The 25472-nt window shown below is 46.0% G+C and overlaps 1 protein-coding gene across 1 annotated transcript in view; it reads left to right on the top strand.

Annotated features, from left to right (window-relative positions):
• Nucleotides 1–25472, top strand: part of plxnc1 (plexin C1) — a 197320-nt gene that overhangs the window by 137259 nt on the left and 34589 nt on the right. The window contains exons 22-25 of the mRNA XM_073066019.1: nucleotides 1190–1314; nucleotides 3875–4070; nucleotides 4780–4926; nucleotides 23966–24152. Of these exons, the coding sequence (XP_072922120.1) occupies nucleotides 1190–1314; nucleotides 3875–4070; nucleotides 4780–4926; nucleotides 23966–24152 (655 nt within the window). The remainder of the gene's footprint in view (nucleotides 1–1189; nucleotides 1315–3874; nucleotides 4071–4779; nucleotides 4927–23965; nucleotides 24153–25472) is intronic.

Here is a 25472-nt window from a genome sequence, read left to right as displayed (position 1 = left end):
ATGATTGTTGCCATGCCCTCCCGGTGACAGTGAAGGAGTAGGGTGTGGTTGGTGATCACTTCTGGCCAGAAAACATGGAGGAACTTCTGGAGGCTTATGGTGTGGAGTGATGACATGGTCCAAAAACACATTTTTTGTCTGGATGTTGGTGGCGTTCAGATGCTTCTTTCATCATGCCAGTAGCTTCCTCTCGGGTTTCACTGCTGTCAGTCGTGCAAATCCCATGTGGAGACTCAGGAAAACTGTCACATTGTTGTTTCTATATCAATTTTTTTGACCTGTCAGGGTTATTAGCCCTGAGCTGAACCCCCATACCTGGAGGACTGGTGGACCACTCTTAGTCTGACCTCTATCCTTTGATTTGTTTGGCATGGGTGACCCTATCAGGAGTCAAAGCACAAGGCCCTGACTCCAGCCAACATTGCTCTCTGGATCATTGAGGCATGCAGGCCTCCAAACCATGACAAGGTTGTGTTCCTCTTGGAGGAACACCTTAAAGAGTCCAGTGTAGGTGGTCCAATTACAGCTGAAATGATGGTTGTAGAGCAGAACATGAGCTTAATGCTGGTGCTGAGGTCCAAATCTTTGCCCATTCGCAGATCTCCCAGATACCTTGATGCAGGCCTATTACGGTAAATAACATTGTCATTTGATGTAAGACTGCAAGAATGAACACACACTTGCACAATGATTCCCAGACTGGCCACTGCCTAGTCCACTCCTGATGCCCCAAAGCAACCATGGCAACAGGTATATTGCTGAAAGAAACTCAGTGCCAAAGTTCTTTGCCCCTAATTTACATGTGCCATGCATTTTATAGATAGGCAGGCTTTAGGTGTACATAGAAGAGAACAGCACTTGCAAATAGGAAATAGTTCTCCACTAATATCACAAATCTGTATCTTGTATTCAATTCTGTGTCAGAATATGCTGTTCTGCATCAGCTTTTAGATTGATTGCTTTCAAACTTCTAAATTATAATTCACAACCAGTTGGAGTATATTTGGTTTATGTATGTGTACAAATGGATGTTCTTTTCTCTTTCCTTTTGGATACCCATGTATTTTCATGAAGATATTTTATAATTTTCCTTTTGTATAATGTCATACAAAATAAGATAAGCTTAAAGAGTTTGAAAACAAAACCTTATTATCACAATCTGCTTCACATTCATGTTTCACTTGAGCAGACAGAGCAAAGAAACAGCTTGAAAGAAGGATTTAATGCCTTGTACAGCTTCCTGAACAATAAGCAGTTTCTTGTGACCTTAATACACATTCTTGAGCAACAGAAGGATTTCACCATTAAAGACCGGTTAGTTTTTAACAATGCCTTTGTCAATCTTTTATTTAAAACTCTTGGGCTTGCATTAATGACCCAGCTGTATTTCATTCATTGACTGACATTATTTTGAAATTGTAAACATTTCATTGGAGCAGAACTGAATTTTCCATTGGAATGTACACATCCAATTGTCAGTTCCTGTTCTGTAGTTAGCTAGATTCATGTGGGTGTTTGGGAGAATGGGGGCTATCAAGTTCAACTTTAATGCTGAAAATGCTGAATTCACTTAACCTCAGTGGAAAAAGACTGCTTGTATTAACTCTATCTATACCCTTATTATTTTGTATACCTCTATCAAATCTCCCCTCATTCTCCTATGCTCTAGAATAAAATCCTAACTTATTCAACCTTTCCCTATAACTCAGGTCTTCTAGTCCTGGCAACATCCTTGTAAATTTTCTCTGTAATCTTTCCAATTTTATTAATATCTTTCTTGTAGGTAAATGGCCTGAACTACACTCAATACTCCAAATTAGGCCTCAAATTAGGGTTAAGGGTGAAAGGTGAAGTGTGAAATGTTTAAGGGAACCTGAGAGGGAACGTTTTCACTCAGATAGTGATGATAGTGGGGAACGAGCTGCCAGCTGAAGTCGTGCATGTGGGTTTGATTTCAGCAGTTAAGAAAAATTTGGATAGGTATATGAATGGGAGGGGTATGGAGAGCTATGGTCTGGGTGCAGATCGATGGGACTAGGCAGAATAATAGTTTGGCATCGACTAGATGGGATGAGAGGCCTGTCTCTATACTATAGTGTTCTATAACTTTATGACTTTAAAAAAGTTAAGTACAGATAGGACAGAGTAAATGGCAGGGACCTTAAGAACATTGATGATAAGAACATTGGCACATGGATGACAGGAAAATGGGGGCCAACATAGGAGGGGAGGATTAGATTGATCTCAAGAGGTCAGCACAAAATAGTGGGGTGAAGGGCCTGTGCTGTGCTGTAATATTTTATGTTCTATTGATGTACAGAGGGTCTTTAGGATGGAAGTCCATTTCTCTTTGAAAATGTGACACAGGTAGATAGGATAGTGAAGGAGACATGTGGTATGCTTACCTTCCTCGGCCAGGGCAATGAGCATAAAAGTTAGAACGTCATGCTGTTGCTGTGCAAAACATTAGCTGGACTGCATTTGCAATATTGCACCCATGTAACCATATAACAATTACAGCACGGAAATAGGCCATCTCGGCACTTCTAGTCCGTGCTGAACGCTTACTCTCACCTAATCCTACTGGCCCGCACTCAGCCAATAACCCTCCATTCCTTTCCTGTCCATATACCTATCCAATTTTGCTTTAAATGACAATACCGAACCTGCCTCTACCACTTCTACTGGAAGCTCATTCCACACAGCTACCACTCTCTGAGTAAAGAAATTCCCCCTCATGTTACCCCTAAACTTTTGCCCCCTAAGTCTCAACTCATGTCCTCTTGTTTGAATCTCCCCTACTCTCAATGGAAAAAGCCTAACCACATCAACTCTATCTATCCCCCTCATAATTTTAAATACCTCTATCAAGTCCCCCCTCAACCTTCTACGCTCCAAAGAATAAAACCTAACTTGTTCAACCTTTTCTTGTAACTTAGGTGCTGAAACTCAGGTAACATTCTAGTAAATCTTCTCTGTACTCTCTCTATATTGTTGACATCTTTCCTATAATTTGGTGACCAGAACTGTACACAATACTCCAAATTCGGCCTTACCAATGCCTTGTACAATTTTAACATTACATCTGAACTCCTATACTCAATGCTCTGATTTATAAAGGCCAACATACCAAAAGCTTTCTTCACCACCCTATCCACATCAGATTCCACCTTCAGGGAACTTCAGGGAACCATTATTCCTAGATCACTCTGTTCTACTGCATTCTTCAATGCCCTACCATTTACCATGTATGTCCTATTTGGATTATTCCCACCAAAATGTAGCACCTCACACTTATCAGCATTAAACTCCATCTGCCTTCGCTCAGCCCACTCTTCTAACTGGCCTAAATCTCTCTGCAAACTTTGAAAACCTACTTCATTTCTGATCATTCTGGGCCCATTTTGATCTGGGATCATTCTGGTACCCATTTCTGATCACCACACTACTGGAAGGATGTGGTAGCAGTGGAGCGAGTGGAGAAGAGAATCATCAAGATATTGTCTAGAATGGAGGGCCGTCGTAATAAGGGAAGATTGGCAAGTTAGATTTATTCTCATTGGAATGCAGAAGACTGAAGAAAGACCTTTCAGAGGTTTATAAAATTACAAGGGTTGTAGAAAGGACAGATTGTCAGTTTTTGTCCCAGGCCCAGGCAGACTAAAACTAAGGGCACTCAATTAGATAACCATTCTTCCCTAAACAACGAAGGGCAAACCAAGTTTAAGTCGATTGCTTACCATGTTTCTTATTGAAGCAAAATCCACCTATATGTTGGAACTCAAGAAGAAGTTAGCCATTAGAACACTGTATATGCATTATCATCTGAGTTTCTGGATACCTTTCTAAATTGCCAATTATTTAATGTCCACAGGTGTCGGTTTGCTTCGTTTCTCACTATTGCGTTTCACAGTAACTTGGTTCACCTGACACATGTGCTTGATCAGCTCCTCAAAGACTTGATGGATGGATCCACAGCACAACCAAAGCTGCTATTACGCCGCACAGAGACAGTGGTTGAGAAGCTCCTGACAAACTGGGTGTCCCTTTGCATGTACGGCTTTCTGAGGGTAAGGAGCACCCACATTATTGTTGTAGCAAAGTGTGTGTACATACACTGTGCTGAAAAGTAGAATGAACTGAAATTACAGTGGTTATGTGTTCCTACTTGCATTTTCCATATGACTTTGTATTAACATGCTTCACCATATTTGGTATAGAACATTGTGCCCTTTGTCCATAACATTATGGCGACCTTTTAACTTACTCTAAGATCAATCTAACCTTTCCCTCCTACATAACCCTCCATTTTCCTATCATCCAAAAGCTACTTAAATGCCTCTAACGTACCTGCCTCTACCACCACACTTGGCACTGCATTCTACATACCTACTACTCTGCGTTAAAACATACCTCTGACAGCTCCCCCCCCCCCCCCCGCCATACTTTCCTCCAATCACCTTAAAATTAAGCCCTGGGACTCATCATTTCCACCCTAGGAAAACGTCTCTGGCTATCCACTGGATCTATGCCTTATATCGTCTTGTATGCCTCTATCAAGTCACTTCTAATACTCTATTGACTTCTTTCTGTTTTCTACATTACATCAAAGAATACATTTTAAGAAATTACTTGTGGTTGGAAAGTGCTTTGGGATATCTTGATCTTGTGAAAGGCACAAAGATGTTGCAGGTGTTTCTTTCTGTTAATAGCTTTGTTTCACACAATTACTGATGTGGCTTTCTTATTTCATGAGAGTTGGTTCTTTTCTATTTGAAGGAATCTGTTGGAGAGCCGTTATTTAAACTGGTATCTGCAATCAAACAACGGATTAACTTGGGTCCAGTGGATGCCGTCAGTGGGAAAGCACTGTATACACTAAACGAAGACTGGTTGTTGTGGCAGGTTACTGACTTTGCAAGTCTGGTAAGAGTATTCTCAATTGTGGCACACATCTTATGACAATCACACTTTTAAATTACATTCCTTAAATAATCACTTGTTAAATTAAAATGAGGCAGTGTGATTCTCTTGTTCAAAGGTATCACAATACTGTAGCAAGCCAAATCAACACCCTAGGGTAATGAAGAAATCTGAACTTGCAAAGTACTTGAGGACCTGAATTACAGGACCTTATTCCCTGGACTGTAGCAGAATGAGGGGAGGTTTGATAGAGGTTTACAAAATTATAGGGGGAAGGGGGTTTAGATAGGTGGAAAGCAATCAGAGTTTCACATAAATTGGGTGAGACTAGAACTAGAAGTCATGGGTTAAAGATGAAAGATGAAATGTTTAGGGGGAACTTGAGAGAGAACTTATTCACTCAGAGGGTGGCAAGACTTGTTGCAAGTGCAAAGAAATTAGACAGATCAAATTCACCCCAAAGTTTTAAATATTTTATCTGACAACAAAAGATTGAGGTGGATAAGGAAAATATCAAGAGTAAGTAGTTATTGGAATTGCTTATACAAATTTAGCACGTCATATCTGCACCAGTGCAGTGGCACTAGTGATTGGTTAAATTTATTCCAGGTAACCTGATTTCAGTAATGTTGCTCTAGAGAACTCATTTATTCTGCTGACATACTGTAGAGTACCAACACAAATTCTGGAGGATCATAGAATATATTCCATCTCACAACCACTTTCCTATGACTTTGTAGAATGAGAGCCCGTGACGTAATTTTAGGTGTAGATGCAGACACACAGCAAAGGGAGGATGTGGGAGTCTGCTTACAGTAAGCACTAGGTGTAGATGCAGACACTTTACAGAAAGGAGGATAAAGGGGAGGCTGAGGCTTACAGTAAGCACTAGGTGTAGATGCAGACACTTTACAGAAAGGAGGATAAGTGGGAGTCTGCTCACAGTAAGCACTAGGTGTAGATGCAGACACTTTACAGAAAGGAGGATAAGTGGGAGTCTGCTCACAGTAAGCACTAGGTGTAGATGCAGACACTTTACAGAAAGGAGGATAAGTGGGAGTCTGCTCACAGTAAGCACTAGGTGTAGATGCAGACACTTTACAGAAAGGAGGATAAGTGGGAGTCTGCTCACAGTAAGCACTAGGTGTAGATGCAGACACTTTACAGAAAGGAGGATAAGTGGGAGACTGAGGCTCACAGTAAGCACTAGGTGTAGATGCAGACACTTTACAGAAAGGAGGATAAGTGGGAGTCTGCTCACAGTAAGCACTAGGTGTAGATGCAGACACTTTACAGAAAGGAGGATGTGGGAGTCTGCTCACAGTAAGCACTAGGTGTAGATGCAGACACTTTACAGAAAGGAGGATAAGTGGGAGTCTGCTCACAGTAAGCACTAGATGTAGATGCAGACACTTTACAGAAAGGAGGATAAGTGGGAGACTGAGGCTCACAGTAAGCACTAGGTGTAGATGCAGACACTTTACAGAAAGGAGGATAAGTGGGAGGCTGAGGCTTACAGTAAGCACTAGGTGTAGATGCAGACACTTTACAGAAAGGAGGATAAGTGGGAGTCTGCTCACAGTAAGCACTAGGTGTAGATGCAGACACTTTACAGAAAGGAGGATAAGTGGGAGTCTGCTCACAGTAAGCACTAGGTGTAGATGCAGACACTTTACAGAAAGGAGGATAAAGGGGAGGCTGAGGCTTACAGTAAGCACTAGGTGTAGATGCAGACACTTTACAGAAAGGAGGATAAGTGGGAGTCTGCTCACAGTAAGCACTAGGTGTAGATGCAGACACTTTACAGAAAGGAGGATAAAGGGGAGACTGAGGCTCACAGTAAGCACTAGGTGTAGATGCAGACACTTTACAGAAAGGAGGATAAGTGGGAGTCTGCTCACAGTAAGCACTAGGTGTAGATGCAGACACTTTACAGAAAGGAGGATAAGTGGGAGTCTGCTCACAGTAAGCACTAGGTGTAGATGCAGACACTTTACAGAAAGGAGGATAAGTGGGAGTCTGCTCACAGTAAGCACTAGGTGTAGATGCAGACACTTTACAGAAAGGAGGATAAGTGGGAGACTGAGGCTCACAGTAAGCACTAGGTGTAGATGCAGACACTTTACAGAAAGGAGGATAAGTGGGAGTCTGCTCACAGTAAGCACTAGGTGTAGATGCAGACACTTTACAGAAAGGAGGATAAGTGGGAGTCTGCTCACAGTAAGCACTAGGTGTAGATGCAGACACTTTACAGAAAGGAGGATAAGTGGGAGACTGAGGCTCACAGTAAGCACTAGGTGTAGATGCAGACACTTTACAGAAAGGAGGATAAGTGGGAGTCTGCTCACAGTAAGCACTAGGTGTAGATGCAGACACTTTACAGAAAGGAGGATAAGTGGGAGTCTGCTCACAGTAAGCACTAGATGTAGATGCAGACACTTTACAGAAAGGAGGATGTGGGAGTCTGCTTACAGTAAGCACTAGGTGTAGATGCAGACACTTTACAGAAAGGAGGATAAGTGGGAGACTGAGGCTCACAGTAAGCACTAGGTGTAGATGCAGACACTTTACAGAAAGGAGGATAAGTGGGAGTCTGCTCACAGTAAGCACTAGGTGTAGATGCAGACACTTTACAGAAAGGAGGATAAAGGGGAGACTGAGGCTCACAGTAAGCACTAGGTGTAGATGCAGACACTTTACAGAAAGGAGGATAAGTGGGAGTCTGCTCACAGTAAGCACTAGGTGTAGATGCAGACACTTTACAGAAAGGAGGATAAAGGGGAGACTGAGGCTCACAGTAAGCACTAGGTGTAGATGCAGACACTTTACAGAAAGGAGGATAAGTGGGAGTCTGCTCACAGTAAGCACTAGGTGTAGATGCAGACATTTTACAGAACGGAGGATAAGTGGGAGTCTGCTCACAGTAAGCACTAGGTGTAGATGCAGACACTTTACAGAAAGGAGGATAAGTGGGAGTCTGCTCACAGTAAGCACTAGATGTAGATGCAGACACTTTACAGAAAGGAGGATAAGTGGGAGACTGCTCACAGTAAGCACTAGATGTAGATGCAGACACTTTACAGAAAGGAGGATAAGTGGGAGTCTGCTCACAGTAAGCACTAGGTGTAGATGCAGACACTTTACAGAAAGGAGGATAAGTGGGAGTCTGCTCACAGTAAGCACTAGGTGTAGATGCAGACACTTTACAGAAAGGAGGATAAGTGGGAGTCTGCTCACAGTAAGCACTAGGTGTAGATGCAGACACTTTACAGAAAGGAGGATAAGTGGGAGACTGCTCACAGTAAGCACTAGGTGTAGATGCAGACACTTTACAGAAAGGAGGATAAAGGGGAGGCTGAGGCTTACAGTAAGCACTAGGTGTAGATGCAGACACTTTACAGAAAGGAGGATAAGTGGGAGTCTGCTCACAGTAAGCACTAGGTGTAGATGCAGACACTTTACAGAAAGGAGGATAAGTGGGAGACTGAGGCTCACAGTAAGCACTAGGTGTAGATGCAGACACTTTACAGAAAGGAGGATAAGTGGGAGTCTGCTCACAGTAAGCACTAGGTGTAGATGCAGACACTTTACAGAAAGGAGGATAAAGGGGAGGCTGAGGCTTACAGTAAGCACTAGGTGTAGATGCAGACACTTTACAGAAAGGAGGATAAAGGGGAGGCTGAGGCTTACAGTAAGCACTAGCACTGCCTGCACTGGATGAGAAGCAGACAATGATGGCTGGCAGCCTCTTACTACTTGATTCTCATGTAGTGCTGATAGCAAGACTTATTGCTCTTTCATCAATGGAGGAGGTGAGCTGTGTCCTGCTAGTTATTACTTTGAAGTAACATTCTTACCTATAACTTCCACAGCTCTTGGGCTCATTCCCCAATCCAGAAAATGTACATTTAATCCAAGACAGCACTACACTAACTGAACAAGGGAACAGAGATCTGATAGAATTTATTCCTAAACAATTAAAAACAGTTCTATCTGGTTATTTATTTCATTGTGATCTGTGGGACCTTGCTATGTGCAAATTGGCTGCTTTCCAGTACTCACTGAAAACATTTCATCTGGACTACATTGACTGTGACACACTTTGAGATGGTGTCCCACTGTGAAACAAGCTGTAGAAATTTAAGTTCTTTCTTCATGAGCACTGACTTAAAATGAATGCAAATTCTACTTTTTATAGTCCTATTAGTTTGAAGTCTTGACCACATAATCATGCTCGTGATTAAATAAGGAAGTTAACTCGTTTGGTTCTTTTATTCACACAGGTTTTCTCTAGTTCTGTGTTACTGTGTGGTTCAACTTGTTCTGGTGACACACTACACAAAAAATTTTTCTTTCTTTGGATTATGTGGACAAAAATGTTGTGTTCCCACTTTCTGTTGTTCAGGAAGAAAGGAAAGTAGATTTGTTTTTCTAAATCAAGGTATCAGTTCTCCCAAAATGTCTAAAGTATTTCAAATACTGGAAATTATTTCAAAAAGTTATGGTGACCAACAGCAAAGCAATTTGTAGGTTGACAGTGTATAGCACAAAAGATGTACAGGGAAATAATCAAAGGAGTATGGGAAGTGAGGATAACAACTGAAAAGGAGGATCAAGAATTCCTTGATGCATTGTTGAGTAGATTGGGAAGAGGAAGATAGACAACATGATATGAGAGAGAAGAGGATAGTCAGAGACTTTGTCCCAGGGTGGAAAAGGCTAATAGGATGGTGCGTAATTTTAAGGTGATTTGAGGAAAGTATAGGGGGATGTCAGAGGTAAGTTTTTTTTACACAGAGTGGTGAGTGCATGGAACATGCTGCCAGGGGTGGTGGTAGAGGAAGATACATTAGGATCATTTAACAAAATCTTAGATAGGCACATGATGATAAAAAATGGAGGTCTACACTGGCAGGATTACACTGATTTTAGAGTAGGTTAAAAGGTTGGCACAACATGGTGGGCCAAAGGGCCTCTGTACTGTGCGTAGTGTTCTATGATCTATGAGACTTCTGATGCTTGAAATCTGGAGCAGCACATAAGGAACTCAGCAGGTCAGGCAGCATCAAAATGTGTTTATTCATTTCCAGTTATACACCATCCTGACTTAGAAATATGTCATGCTTCCTCAAGTTGATTTCCCCTTTATAATGATTTTTTTTAGAATTAATCTACTGGACTAACTGACTCAACTACCCTAATTCCTACCGCATCCTAATTTCTGACACTCAGATAAATAGGGTGGAAGAAATGTTAATTTAAAATTTGGCCAGCACATTTTGCAGGTCTAAGATTTTACATCTTTAATTGATTCCACCGAGTATTCAATTTTATTTCAAAGTTCAAAGTAGATTTATTATCAAAGTACAAATATGTAACAGTATAGAACCTTGAGATTCATTTTCTTACAGGCACTCACAATGAATCTGCACCATGAGGGCGTAGCAGTGAATGCAATGCTATTACAGCTCAGGGCTTCACAGTTTGCAGTTCAGTTCTGAATGTCACTTGTAAGCAGTCTATATGTCCTTCCTATGTAATGTGTAGGTTTTCTCTAGGTCCTCCTGTTTCCTACCACAGTCCAAAAAGGTATCGGTTAGTAAGTTAATTTGGCAATGAAAATTGACTCATGATTAGGCAAGTTTTAATTGGGGGTTGTTGGATGTTACAGCTTGAAAGGCCAGAAGGGCCTATACTTCACTATATCTCAACAAAAATAAATACAAGAAAACAAACATAAGATGAAGAGTCTTTGAAAGTGAGTCTATAGGGTGTGGGAACAGTATAGTGATGGGGTGAGTAAAGTTGAGTGATGTTATCTCCTCTGAGTCCATGGCCGGGGTGGTGGGGGTCTCTGATGTTATCCTCTCTGGGTCCATGACCTGGGTGGTGGGGGTCTCTGATGTTATCCTCTCTGGGTCAATGACCTGGGTGGTGGGGGTCTCTGATGTTATCCTCCCTGGGTCCATGACCTGGGTGGTGGGGGCCTCTGATGTTATCCTCTCTGGGTCCATGACCTGGGTGGTGGGGGTCTCTGATGTTATCCTCTCTGGGTCCATGACCTGGGTGGTGGGGGTCTCTGATGTTATCCTCCCTGGGTCCATGACCTGGTTGGTGGGGGTCTCTGATGTTATCCTCCCTGGGTCCATGACCTGGGTGGTGGGGTTCTCTGATGTTATCCCCTCTGAGTCCATGACCTGGGTAGTGGGGTTCTCTGATGTTATCCTCCCTGGGTACATGACCTGGGTGGTAGGGGTCTCTGATGTTATCCTCTCTGGGTCCATGACCTGGGTGGTGGGGGTCTCTGATGTTATCCCCTCTGGGTCCATGACCTGGGTGGTGGGGTTCTCTGATGTTATCCTCCCTGGGTCCATGACCTGGGTGGTGGGGGTCTCTGATGTTATCCTCTCTGGGTCCATGACCTGGGTGGTGGGGGTCTCTGATGTTATCCTCTCTGGGTCCATGACCTGGGTGGTGGGGGCCTCTGATGTTATCCTCTCTGGGTCCATGACCTGGGTGGTGGGGGCCTCTGAAGTTATCCTCTCTGGGTCCATGACCTGGGTGGTGGGGGTCTCTGATGTTATCTCCTCTGGGTCCATGACCTGGGTGGTGGGGGTCTCTGATGTTATCCTCCCTGGGTCCATGACCTGGGTGGTGGGGTTCTCTGATGTTATCCTCCCTGGGTCCATGACCTGGGTGGTGGGGTTCTCTGATGTTATCCTCCCTGGGTCCATGACCTGGGTGGTGGGGGTCTCTGATGTTATCCCCTCTGGGTACATGACCTGGGTAGTGGGGTTCTCTGATGTTATCCCCTCTGGGTCCATGCCCTGGATGGTGGGGGTCTCTGATGTTATCCTCTCTGGGTCCATGACCTGGGTGGTGGGGTTCTCTGAAGTTATCCCCTCTGGGTCCATGACCTGGGTGGTGGGGGTCTCTGATGTTATCCTCCCTGGGTCCATGACCTGGGTGGTGGGGGTCTCTGATGTTATCCTCCCTGGGTCCATGACCTGGGTGGTGGGGGTCTCTGATGTTATCCTCTCTGGGTCCATGACCTGGGTGGTGGGGGTCTCTGATGTTATCCTCCCTGGGTCCATGACCTGGGTGGTGGGGGTCTCTGATGTTATCCTCCCTGGGTCCATGACCTGGGTGGTGGGGGTCTCTGATGTTATCCTCCCTGGGTCCATGACCTGGGTGGTGGGGGTCTCTGATGTTATCCTCTCTGGGTCCATGACCTGGGTGGTGGGGGTCTCTGATGTTATCCTCCCTGGGTCCATGACCTGGGTGGTGGGGGTCTCTGATGTTATCCTCTCTGGGTCCATGACCTGGGTGGTGGGGGTCTCTGATGTTATCCTCCCTGGGTCCATGACCTGGGTGGTGGGGTTCTCTGATGTTATCCCCTCTGGGTCCATGACCTGGGTAGTGGGGTTCTCTGATGTTATCCTCCCTGGGTCCATGACCTGGGTGGTGGGGGTCTCTGATGTTATCCTCTCTGGGTCCATGACCTGGGTGGTGGGGGTCTCTGATGTTATCCTCCCTGGATCCATGACCTGGGTGGTGGGGGTCTCTGATGTTATCCTCTCTGGGTCCATGACCTGGGTGGTGGGGGCCTCTGATGTTATCCTCTCTGGGTCCATGACCTGGGTGGTGGGGGCCTCTGATGTTATCCTCTCTGGGTCCATGACCTGGGTGGTGGGGGTCTCTGATGTTATCTCCTCTGGGTCCATGACCTGGGTGGTGGGGGTCTCTGATGTTATCCTCCCTGGGTCCATGACCTGGGTGGTGGGGTTCTCTGATGTTATCCTCCCTGGGTCCATGACCTGGGTGGTGGGGGTCTCTGATGTTATCCCCTCTGGGTACATGACATGGGTAGTGGGGTTCTCTGATGTTATCCCCTCTGGGTCCATGCCCTGGATGGTGGTGGTCTCTGATGTTATCCTCTCTGGGTCCATGACCTGGGTGGTGGGGGCCTCTGATGTTATCCTCCCTGGGTCCATGACCTGGGTGGTGGGGTTCTCTGAAGTTATCCCCTCTGGGTCCATGACCTGGGTGGTGGGGGTCTCTGATGTTATCCTCCCTGGGTCCATGACCTGGGTGGTGGGGGTCTCTGATGTTATCCTCCCTGGGTCCATGACCTGGGTGGTGGGGGTCTCTGATGTTATCCTCTCTGGGTCCATGACCTGGGTGGTGGGGGTCTCTGATGTTATCCTCCCTGGGTCCATGACCTGGGTGGTGGGGGTCTCTGATGTTATCCTCTCTGGGTCCATGACCTGGGTGGTGGGGGTCTCTGATGTTATCCTCCCTGGGTCCATGACCTGGGTGGTGGGGTTCTCTGATGTTATCCCCTCTGGGTCCATGACCTGGGTAGTGGGGTTCTCTGATGTTATCCTCCCTGGGTCCATGACCTGGGTGGTGGGGGTCTCTGATGTTATCCTCTCTGTGTCCATGACCTGGGTGGTGGGGGTCTCTGATGTTATCCTCCCTGGGTCCATGACCTGGGTGGTGGGGGTCTCTGATGTTATCCTCTCTGGGTCCATGCCCTGGGTGGTGGGGTTCTCTGATGTTATCCCCTCTGGGTCCATGACCTGGGTAGTGGGGTTCTCTGATGTTATCCTCCCTGGGTCCATGACCTAGGTGGTGGGGGTCTCTGATGTTATCCCCTCTGGGTCCTTGACCTGGGTAGTGGGGTTCTCTGATGTTATCCTCCCTGGGTCCATGACCTGGGTGGTGGGGGTCTCTGATGTTATCCTCCCTGGGTCCATGCCCTGGATGGTGGGGGTCTCTGATGTTATCCTCTATGGGTCCATGACCTGGGTGGTGGGGGTCTCTGATGTTATCTCCTCTGGGTCCATGACCTGGGTGGTGGGGGTCTCTGATGATATACTTTCTGGATCCATGACATGGGTGGTGGGGGCCTCTGATTTTATCCTCTCTGGGTCCATGACCTGGGTGGTGGGGGTCTCTGATGTTATCCCCTCTGGGTCCATGACCTGGGTGGTGGGGGTCTCTGATATCCTCCCTGGGTCCATGACCTGGGTGGTGGGGGTCTCTGATGTTATCCTCTCTGGGTTCATGACCTGGGTGGTGGGCGTCTCTGATGTTATCCTCCCTGGGTCCATGACCTGGGTGGTGGGCGTCTCTGATGTTATCCTCCCTGGGTCCATGACCTGGGTGGTGGGGGTCTCTGATGTTATCCTCTCTGGGTCCATGACCTGGGTGGTGGGGGTCTCTGATGTTATCCTCCCTGGGTCCATGACCTGGGTGGTGGGGTTCTCTGATGTTATCCTCCCTGGTCCATGACCTGGGTGGTGGGGTTCTCTGATGTTATCCTCCCTGGGTCCATGACCTGGGTGGTGGGGGTCTCTGATGTTATCCCCTCTGGGTACATGACCTGGGTAGTGGGGTTCTCTGTTGTTATCCCCTCTGAGTCCATGCCCTGGATGGTGGGGGTCTCTGATGTTATCCTCTCTGGGTCCATGACCTGGGTGGTGGGGGCCTCTGATGTTATCCTCCCTGGGTCCATGACCTGGGTGGTGGGGGTCTCTGATGTTATCCTCCCTGGGTCCATGACCTGGGTGGTGGGGTTCTCTGAAGTTATCCCCTCTGGGTCCATGACCTGGGTGGTGGGGGCCTCTGATGTTATCCTCCCTGGGTCCATGACCTGGGTGGTGGGGGTCTCTGATGTTATCCTCCCTGGGTCCATGACCTGGGTGGTGGGTTTCTCTGAAGTTATCCCCTCTGGGTCCATGACCTGGGTGGTGGGGGCCTCTGATGTTATCCTCCCTGGGTCCATGACCTGGGTGGTGGGGGCCTCTGATGTTATCCTCTCTGGATCCATGACCTGGGTGGTGGGGGTCTCTGATGTTATCCTCCCTGGGTCCATGACCTGGGTGGTGGGGGTCTCTGATGTTATCCTCCCTGGGTCCATGACCTGGGTGGTGGGGGTCTCTGATGTTATCCTCTCTGGGTCCATGACCTGGGTGGTGGGGGTCTCTGATGTTATCCTCCCTGGGTCCATGACCTGGTTGGTGGGGGTCTCTGATGTTATCCTCCCTGGGTCCATGACCTGGGTGGTGGGGTTCTCTGATGTTATCCCCTCTGAGTCCATGACCTGGGTAGTGGGGTTCTCTGATGTTATCCTCCCTGGGTACATGACCTGGGTGGTAGGGGTCTCTGATGTTATCCTCTCTGGGTCCATGACCTGGGTGGTGGGGGTCTCTGATGTTATCCCCTCTGGGTACATGACCTGGGTGGTAGGGGTCTCTGATGTTATCCCCTCTGGGTCCATGACCTGGGTGGTGGGGGTCTCTGATGTTATCCTCTCTGGGTCCTTGACCTGGGTGGTGGGGTTCTCTGATGTTATCCTCCCTGGGTCCATGACCTGGGTGGTGGTGGTCTCTGATGTTATCCTCTCTGGGTCCATGACCTGGGTGGTGGGGGTCTCTGATGTTATCCTCTCTGGGTCCATGACCTGGGTGGTGGGGGCCTCTGATGTTATCCTCTCTGGGTCCATGACCTGGGTGGTGGGGGCCTCTGATGTTATCCTCTCTGGGTCCATGACCTGGGTGGTGGGGGCCTCTGATGTTATCTCCTCTGGGTCCATGACCTGGGTGGTGGGTGTCTCTGATGTTATCCTCCCTGGGTCCATGACCTGGGTGGTGGGGTTCTCTGATGTTATCCTCCCTGGGTCCATGACCTGGGTGGTGGGGTTCTCTGATGTTATCCTCCCTGGGTCCATGACCTGGGTGGTGGGGGTCTCTGATGTTATCCCCTCTGGGTACATGACCTGGGTAGTGGGGTTCTCTGATGTTATCCCCTCTGGGTCCATGCCCTGGATGGTGGTAGTCTCTGATGTTATCCTCTCTGGGTCCATGACCTGGGTGGTGGGGGTCTCTGATGTTATCCTCCCTGGGTCCATGACCTGGGTGGTGGGGGTCTCTGATGTTATCCTCTCTGGGTCCATGACCTGGGTGGTGGGGGTCTCTGATGTTATCCTCCCTGGGTCCATGACCTGGGTGGTGGGGTTCTCTGATGTTATCCCCTCTGGGTCCATGACCTGGGTAGTGGGGTTCTCTGATGTTATCCTCCCTGGGTCCATGACCTGGGTGGTGGGGGTCTCTGATGTTATCCTCTCTGGGTCCATGACCTGGGTGGTGGGGGTCTCTGATGTTATCCTCCCTGGGTCCATGACCTGGGTGGTGGGGGTCTCTGATGTTATCCTCTCTGGGTCCATGCCCTGGGTGGTGGGGTTCTCTGATGTTATCCCCTCTGGGTCCATGACCTGGGTAGTGGGGTTCTCTGATGTTATCCTCCCTGGGTCCATGACCTGGGTGGTGGGGGTCTCTGATGTTATCCCCTCTGGGTCCTTGACCTGGGTAGTGGGGTTCTCTGATGTTATCCTCCCTGGGTCCATGACCTGGGTGGTGGGGGTCTCTGATGTTATCCTCCCTGGGTCCATGCCCTGGATGGTGGGGGTCTCTGATGTTATCCTCTCTGGGTCCATGACCTGGGTGGTGGGGGTCTCTGATGTTATCTCCTCTGGGTCCATGACCTGGGTGGTGGGGGTCTCTGATGATATACTTTCTGGATCCATGACATGGGTGGTGGGGGCCTCTGATTTTATCCTCTCTGGGTCCATGACCTGGGTGGTGGGGGTCTCTGATGTTATCCCCTCTGGGTCCATGACCTGGGTGGTGGGGGTCTCTGATATCCTCCCTGGGTCCATGACCTGGGTGGTGGGGGTCTCTGATGTTATCCTCTCTGGGTTCATGACCTGGGTGGTGGGCGTCTCTGATGTTATCCTCCCTGGGTCCATGACCTGGGTGGTGGGCGTCTCTGATGTTATCCTCCCTGGGTCCATGACCTGGGTGGTGGGGGTCTCTGATGTTATCCTCTCTGGGTCCATGACCTGGGTGGTGGGGGTCTCTGATGTTATCCTCCCTGGGTCCATGACCTGGGTGGTGGGGTTCTCTGATGTTATCCTCCCTGGTCCATGACCTGGGTGGTGGGGTTCTCTGATGTTATCCTCCCTGGGTCCATGACCTGGGTGGTGGGGCACTCTGATGTTATCCCCTCTGGGTACATGACCTGGGTAGTGGGGTTCTCTGTTGTTATCCCCTCTGAGTCCATGCCCTGGATGGTGGGGGTCTCTGATGTTATCCTCTCTGGGTCCATGACCTGGGTGGTGGGGGCCTCTGATGTTATCCTCCCTGGGTCCATGACCTGGGTGGTGGGGGTCTCTGATGTTATCCTCCCTGGGTCCATGACCTGGGTGGTGGGGTTCTCTGAAGTTATCCCCTCTGGGTCCATGACCTGGGTGGTGGGGGCCTCTGATGTTATCCTCCCTGGGTCCATGACCTGGGTGGTGGGGGTCTCTGATGTTATCCTCCCTGGGTCCATGACCTGGGTGGTGGGTTTCTCTGAAGTTATCCCCTCTGGGTCCATGACCTGGGTGGTGGGGGCCTCTGATGTTATCCTCTCTGGATCCATGACCTGGGTGGTGGGGGTCTCTGATGTTATCCTCCCTGGGTCCATGACCTGGGTGGTGGGGGTCTCTGATGTTATCCCCTCTGGGTCCATGACCTGGGTGGTGGGGGTCTCTGATATCCTCCCTGGGTCCATGACCTGGGTGGTGGGGGTCTCTGATGTTATCCTCTCTGGGTCCATGACCTGGGTGGTGGGGGTCTCTGATGTTATCCTCCCTGGGTCCATGACCTGGGTGGTGGGGGTCTCTGATGTTATCCTCCCTGGGTCCATGACCTGGGTGGTGGGGTTCTCTGATGTTATCCCCTCTGGGTCCATGACCTGGGTAGTGGGGTTCTCTGATGTTATCCTCCCTGGGTCCATGACCTGGGTGGTGGGGGTCTCTGATGTTATCCTTTCTGGATCCATGACCTGGGTGGTGGGGACCTCTGATGTTATCCTCTCTGGGTCCATGACCTGGGTGGTGGGGGCCTCTGATGTTATCCTCTCTGGGTCCATGACCTGGGTGTTGAGGCTCTCTGATGATTAGTGCTGCTTTCCTAAACAGTGCTCCTCAATGTAGATGTGCTCAGTGGTGGGGAGGGTTTTGCCCGTGAAGGACTGAACTGTATCCCCTACTTTTTATAAGATTTTTATTGAAGGACATTGGTGTTTCCATATTAAGCTGTGTTGCAACCAGTCAGTATACTCTCCACCACACATCTATATAAGTTTGTCAATGTTTTAGATGACATTCCGAATTTATGCAAACTTCTAAGAAAGTAAAGGAAAGTAAAGAAAGTATGCTTTCTTTGTAATGGTACTTGCTGCTGGACCCAGTAAACAGAAATCCCTACAAAAGGTGATATTCTTCATTGTTCTTCCCTGTAAAATCCTTTCCCTCTATTGAGCACATCTACAAGGAGCACTGTCACAAGAAAGCAGCATCTAACATCAAGGACCACGACCATCCAGGTCATGCTATGTTTTTGCTGCTGCCATTTGGGAAGGAGTTACAGGAGCCTTAGGTCCCACACCACCATATTCAGAGACATTTATTACCCTTCAAACATAAGGCTTCTGAACCAGTGTTGATAACTTCACTGAACACAACCTATAGACACACTTTCAAGGACGTTACAGTACATGTTCTCAGTGTTACTGATTTACTTATTTATTATTATTTATATTTTTGTATTTGCTTGGCTTATCTTTTGTACATAGGTTGCTTATCAGTCAGTCTTTCTGTGTAATTTTTCATTGATTCTGTTGTACTTTGTTTAAATTTGAATGACTGCAAGAAAATGAATCACAGAGTAGCATATGGTGACATATACGTATTTTGATAATGAATTTACTTTGAACTTTAAACTTCCTTCATTAAGATCACTGGGATGCTGGATCACTTCTGCTCCTAGCAACTATTCTTTTTGTTAGCTGTCAGTGAAGGCTGTGATTCCTTTCTTGTATGCAGCCCATCTTTTCTTGCTGTACAGCAAACTGCTAAGAAAGCAGACTTTTCATTTCAGCATTTGTACTGACAGTGAATTTGTTATTGTTCCATCCCTGGTTTAAGAATTTGCTGAAGTTGGTGACTGCCTTTCCAGTGTGTATGTTGAATTCTTCACTGAGACTAATGCTATCTATTACAATAGGTCAAAATAGTTGAATTGGTTACTGATTTCAGTGAAATGTTGTTAAGTCTGATTAGCCATAATGCATTGTTACATAACTAGATTTCTATTGACACTAATTGTGAGGGAAGGCATGAGAAGATCACTCAGTGAGTCTCTGAAGTTGTTGTTCTGTCCACTGGACAACAAAGATTTAGCTTCCTGAATGCTTTTGGGTGTATCTTATGGATTTTGGGCTGCTGAACCTGGAAATTACATGAAATCTCCCTGTCACACGCTATTTTTTAATTGCCTATATTTATTATTTTAATTCATAATTCCAGTCACTTAAATTGTTACCCACAATGTAAGCTGAAAAGTTTTCTATTTTATGCAGGCGTACCTGGCATTGTTAGACAAGGTGGATGCTGCATAACAGAACTGGTTTTAGAAAGACAATAGAAGTATCACACACACACACTGTTGTATACATTACATTTACATGTATATTGGTTTGCGATCACATTTTCTACATACATAGTACAATGTGTATACTTGTATTTTCAGGAGTATTCATGATAGCAAAATGTCTCACCAGTTTTGCTACAGCCACAATACTTTCTGTTAAGTTTGTGACAAGTATACTCTTAAATCTCAAAGATGAAGTATGACTCCCCATTAAGAAAGTCTATGAGCTCTACTTTAGGTGTAAAATTGATGACCAAGACAAAGCCAAGCCTCCTCATATTTGTTGTGCTGTTGATCTTGGAACTTGGCTGAGAGGTACACGGAGGCCAATGCCGTTCGCTGTCCCGATGATATGGCGAGAGCAGAGGGATCATGTGACAGACTGCTACTTTTCCCTGCTAAAAACAAGACATCCATTGAATACCCCAGTCTCCCTTCACCATGAGACCTGTGCCACATGACCATAGTCTTCCAGGACCAAAGTCACCAGAGACGTGGAGTCTAGAGATGGCATACAAAGATGCCATGATGCACCAGCCAGGAATAGAAAACGAAACTGATACTGATACAGATTTTGAACCCTTTATGTCGAGTGAGCCTAATCTGATAACTCAGTCCGAGTTAAATGACTTGGTCAGAGGCTTGGGTTTGTCAAAGCAAAAGCTGAATTACTGGGTTCAAGACTGCAAGGATGGAATCTGCTATCACCAGGCACAAACATTTCCATGAAGGATTTCGCTATTTGAGACAGATGTTTCCCACAATAACTCAGCAGTAGGAAGATCAACTACCTTAGTTCATATAGAAAAGTGGGAGTGGGGTGGAAGGAAACACCACTAGAGCTTGTTTTTGTAGAGCTTACCAACACATTTGAACAAATGCGGTCTCTATTAAATACTCAAGGAAACTGGCAATTCCACCATCCCACCAAAGCTTTCCTTTCAATGTCAACATGCACTACTTTTTCATGTGGTAAGAAAACTTTGAAATCAATTCTAAAGGATACAGGAAGCCAGTGTAGAGTAGCTAGGATGGGAGTGACACGTTCCCTCATCCTGGTTTTGGTTAACTAGCATTCTGAATGAGTTGAGTTTGCCCAGAATGAGACCATTTGGTCCATTGCGTTTGCTCTACCATTTCAACATGGCTGATCTATTGTCCCTCTCCGCCCAATCTCCTGCCTTCTCCCCATATCCCTTCATGCCCTGACCAACCAACAATCTATCAACCTCTGACTTAAATATATCAGAGTCAGGTTTAATATCACAGGCACATGTCATGAAATCTGTTGTCTTTGCAGCAGCAGTACAATGCAAAAGGTAATAATAGAAAAAAATATTAAATAGTCATGCAAAAATAAAATTAAAGTAGTGAGGTAGCGTTCATGGGTTCAATGTCCATTCAGAAACTGGGTGGCAGAGGGAAGAAGCTGTTCCTAAATTGCTGAGTGTGTGCATTCAGGCTTCTTCTGTATCTCCTTCCTGACAGTAGTAATGAGAACAAGGCATGACCTGGGTGATGGGGATCCTTAATGATGGATGATGCCTTTTTGAGGCATCACCTTTTGAAGAAGTCCTGGATACTACGAACACTAGTGCCCATGATGGAGCTGACTAAGTTTACAACTCCCTGCAACTTAGTTTGATCCTGTGTAGTAGCACCCTACCTTCCCCACCTCCCCATACCAGACATTGATGTAGCCAACTAGAATGCTCTCCACAGTACATCTGTAAAAAGTTGCAAGTACCTTTGGTGACATGTCAAATCTCCTCAAAGTCCTAATGAAATCTAGCCACTGTTGTGCCTTTTTTGTAGCTGCATCTATATGTTGGGCCTAGGATAGATCCTCAGAGATATTGACACCCAGGAACTCGAAATTGCTCACTCTTTCCACTTCTGATTGCTCTGTGAGGACTGCTGTGTGTTCACTTGTCTTATCCTCTCTGAAGTCCACAATCAGTTCTTTGGTCTCTCTGATATTGAGTGCAAGGTTGTTGCTGTGACACTACTCAACTAGTTGATATATCTCACTCCTGTATGCTCTCTCATCATCATCTAAAATTCTGCCAACACTAATTGCATCATCAGCAAACTTGTAGATGTCACTTGGGCTGTGCCTAGCCATACAGTCATGGGTGTTGAGAGAGTAGAGCAGTAAGCTAAGCAGACATCCCTGTGGTGCACCAGTGTTGATTGTCAGAGAGATGGAGATTTTATAGAGTCAGTATAGCACCAAAACAAGCCCTTCCACTCATCTAGTCAATTCCAAAACCATTTAAACTGCCTACTCCCATCGACCTGCACCTGGACCATAGCCTTCTATATCCCTACCATCCACGTACCTATCCAAACTTCTTAAACATTGAAATTGAGCTCACATGCACTATTTGTACTGGCAGCTCATTCCACACTCTCATGACCTTCTGAGTGAAGAAGTTTCCCTTCATGCTCCCCTTAAACTTTTCATCTTTTACCCTTAACCCATGACCTCTGGTTGTGGTCCCACCCAACCTCAGTAAAAAAGCCTGCTTGCATTTGTCCTATCTATACCCGTCATAATTTTGTATACCTATTAAATCTCCTCTTAATCTTCTACACTCTTTGAAGTAAAGGTGTAATCTATTCAATCTTTCCTTATAACTCAGGTCCTCCAGACCCAGCAACATCCTTGTAAATTCTCTCTGTACTCCTTCAACTTTGTTTACATCTTTCCTGTAGACACGTGACCAAAACTACACACAATACTCCAAATTAGGTCTCACCAACATCTTATACTACTTCAACACAACATCCTATCACCTGCACTCAATACTTTGATTTATGAAGGTCAATATGCCAAAAACTTCCTTTACGATACTATCTACCTGTGGTGCCACTTTTCCCCCGTTGTTCCCCGGCACTCCTCAGTATCCTACCATTCACTGTGTAAGACCTATCTTGGTTGGTCCTACCGAAGTGCAAAACTTTGCACTTGTCGGCATTAAATTCTTACTGCTGTTTTTCAGTCCATTTTTCTAGCTGGACCAGATCCTAATATAATCCATGATAGCCTTTCTCGTTGTTGACTACACCCTTAATCTTGGTGTCATCAGCAGATCTGCTGATCCAGTTAATCACATTATCATCCAGATCATTGATATAGATGACAAACAACAGAGGACCCAGCACCAATCCCTGCGACACTCCACTAGTCACAGACCTCCAGTCAGAGAGGCAACCATCTACTGCCACTCTCTGGCTCCTCCCACAAAGCCAGTGTCTAATCCAATTTACTACCTCATCTTGAATGCCGTGTGACTGAACCTTCTTGGCCAACCTCCCATTCGAGACATTGTCAAATGCCTTGCTAAGGTCCATGTAGATAGCATCCTCTGCCTTGCCTTCATCCACTTTCCTGATAGCTTATTTCCAATCTGCACAGATTGTGATGTTAAATGCTGAGAAGTAGTCAATAAACAGCATCCTGGCATAGGAATTTGTTTTGTCCAGATGTTCCAAGGCTGCATGAAGAGCCATGAGATTGCATCCACCGTAGACCTATTGTGGTGATAGGCAAACTGCAGTGATTCACCACTCTGGCTAAAGCAATTCCTCTTCATCTCCATTCTAAAAGGTTTCCCCTCTATTCTAAAGCTGTGTCCTCAGGTCTTAGATTCCCCTACCACAAGAAACATCCTTTCTACATTCACCCTATTGACATTTGACAGATTTTGATGGGGTCACCCCTCATTCTTTGGAATTGAATTGAATTATTTTTTCCATCCTTCACATACATGAGGAGTAAAATTCTTTACATTACGTCTCTGTCTAAATGTGTAATTTATAGCACTCTTTGGAGCAGCATAGTTGTCTTTGTTCATTACTAAATGTGTTCCTTTCTTCAGCCAAAGTAGCATGCAGAGGGTGAGAAACATTGTCCAGAATTGCCAGGGTTTTCTGTAGGGTCCTTTATTCTACCACAGCCTCCAGTGTGTCCAGTTTGACTCCTATAACACAGCCAGCCTTTCTAATCCAGGTCAAGTGTTGCCTCACCTGGAAGGACTGTTTGGGGCCCTGAGTGGAGATGAGAGAAGAGGTGTATGGGCAGGTGTAGCAGTTAGACCGCTTGCAGAGATAAGTGCCTGGAGGGAGAACAAAGAGGACGAATGGAAAAAGGAATCATGGAAGGAGAGATTCCTGTGGAAAGTAGAGGAGGGGAGGTAAAGATATGTTTAGTAATAGGATCTCTTTGGAGATGGCAGGTTGCAGAAGATAATATGTTGGTTATGGAGTGATCTGTTTACTTGACCCAAAACTTTTCTTGTTTTTTTATTTGTGTCAGCTAACCATAGTTTGAACCAAGGCAATTCTACATAAACAGTGTTCTTCAACACAGTTATGAATTCCTATTGCACAGTTTTCTACTAACATAAGCAAGAAATGCTTCATTCATAGTTGTATTGTTGCTCTCTGATGAATTGAGTAATGTGGATCTCACCCTGATATAATCCTTCTCTTGGCAGAAATTAGATGTTTCATTTCAATTGAACACTGAAGCTGACATTGAAAATGATCAGGACAACAATTCCGGTTTTGAATTGGATGTTTTGAACTGCGACACTATAGGACAAGTAAAGGAGAAGATTTTTGAGACCTTCTTCAATAAATATGGTTACTCCCAAAGGTTTCAAAAGGAAGATATTGACCTAGGTAATATTTCTCACCATTCTTCCATTTTTATTAGAACAACTGCTGCACTAGTTGATAGTGTTAAGAAGTCATGTGGTGTATTGGCCATCATTAGTCAAGGGAATGGAGTTCATGATCTATGAGGTAATGTTGCAGCTCTATAAAACCCTGGTTACACCACACTTGGGATATTGTGTTCAGTTCCGGTCAACTTATTACAGGAAGGATTTAGAAGCTTTAGAGAGGAAACAAAGGGGATTTACCATGATTAGAGAGCATGCTTATGAGGAAAGGTTGAGAGAGCTAGGGCTTTTCTCTTTGGAAATAAAGGAGGATGAGAGGCAAATTGATAGAGATGTACAAGATGATAGGAGGCATAAATTGAGTGGATAGTCAGAAACTTTTTTCCCAAGGTGGAAGTAACTAGTACAAGGGGCGTAGTGGTTAGCACAGCACCTTACAGAACAGGCAACCTGGGTTCAGTTCCCGCCGCTGCCTGTAATGAGTTTGTACGTTCTCTCCATGACCGCATGGGTTTCCTCTGGGTGCTCCGGTTTACTCCCACAGTCCAAAGACATACCACTTGGTAGGTTAATTGGTCATTGTAAATTGTCCCATGATTAGGCGACGGTTAAATCGGGGATTGCTAGGCGGTGCAAATCGAAGGGCCAGAAGAACCTATTCTGACCTGTATCTGAACAATACGAATAATTTAAGGTAATTGCAGGAAAGATTTGCCGTAATCTAAAGGGAGGATGTCAGAGATGGCCGTAAAGGCAAATATATTGGGGACATTTAGAGCGGTACATAAATGATAGAAAAATGGAGGGCTATGTAGGAGGGACAGGTTAGATTAATTATAGAGTAGGTTAAAAGGTTGGCACAACATTGTGGACTGAAGGGCCTGTACAGTCTTCGATCCTCCATGTTCTAACTCCAGCACAAAATCAGAAATGAACACTGATACACTGAATGGTAATAAGACCTACATTGGTTACTTGAGCAATCTCTAGCCTCTGATCACTAGTTTTATATCCGGTTAGATGATCTTATCATTAGGAGTGGAGTTATGAAATATTCCCACTGATCAAGTTAATCACACCTCAGAGTATTACAAAGTCTAAAACAAAAATAGTGCTGAAAGAACACATTGGGTCAAGCAGCGCCTGTGGAGGCAAAGGTGTAAGTTGATGTTTCAACCCCCTACATCAGAACTGAGAGGAAATGGGAAAGTTGCCAATTTGTAGCAGTATGCTGAGAGCAGGAGTGGTTGGGGTAGCTTCTGGTAGTTGGTAGGTGATAAGTGGAACTAGATGAGATGGGGTGATGGGTCGATGGAAT

This window comes from Hemitrygon akajei, chromosome 14, assembly GCF_048418815.1.
Source record: "Hemitrygon akajei chromosome 14, sHemAka1.3, whole genome shotgun sequence".
Classification (NCBI taxonomy): domain Eukaryota; kingdom Metazoa; phylum Chordata; class Chondrichthyes; order Myliobatiformes; family Dasyatidae; genus Hemitrygon; species Hemitrygon akajei.
This window is presented reverse-complemented; position numbering and strand designations above follow the sequence as displayed.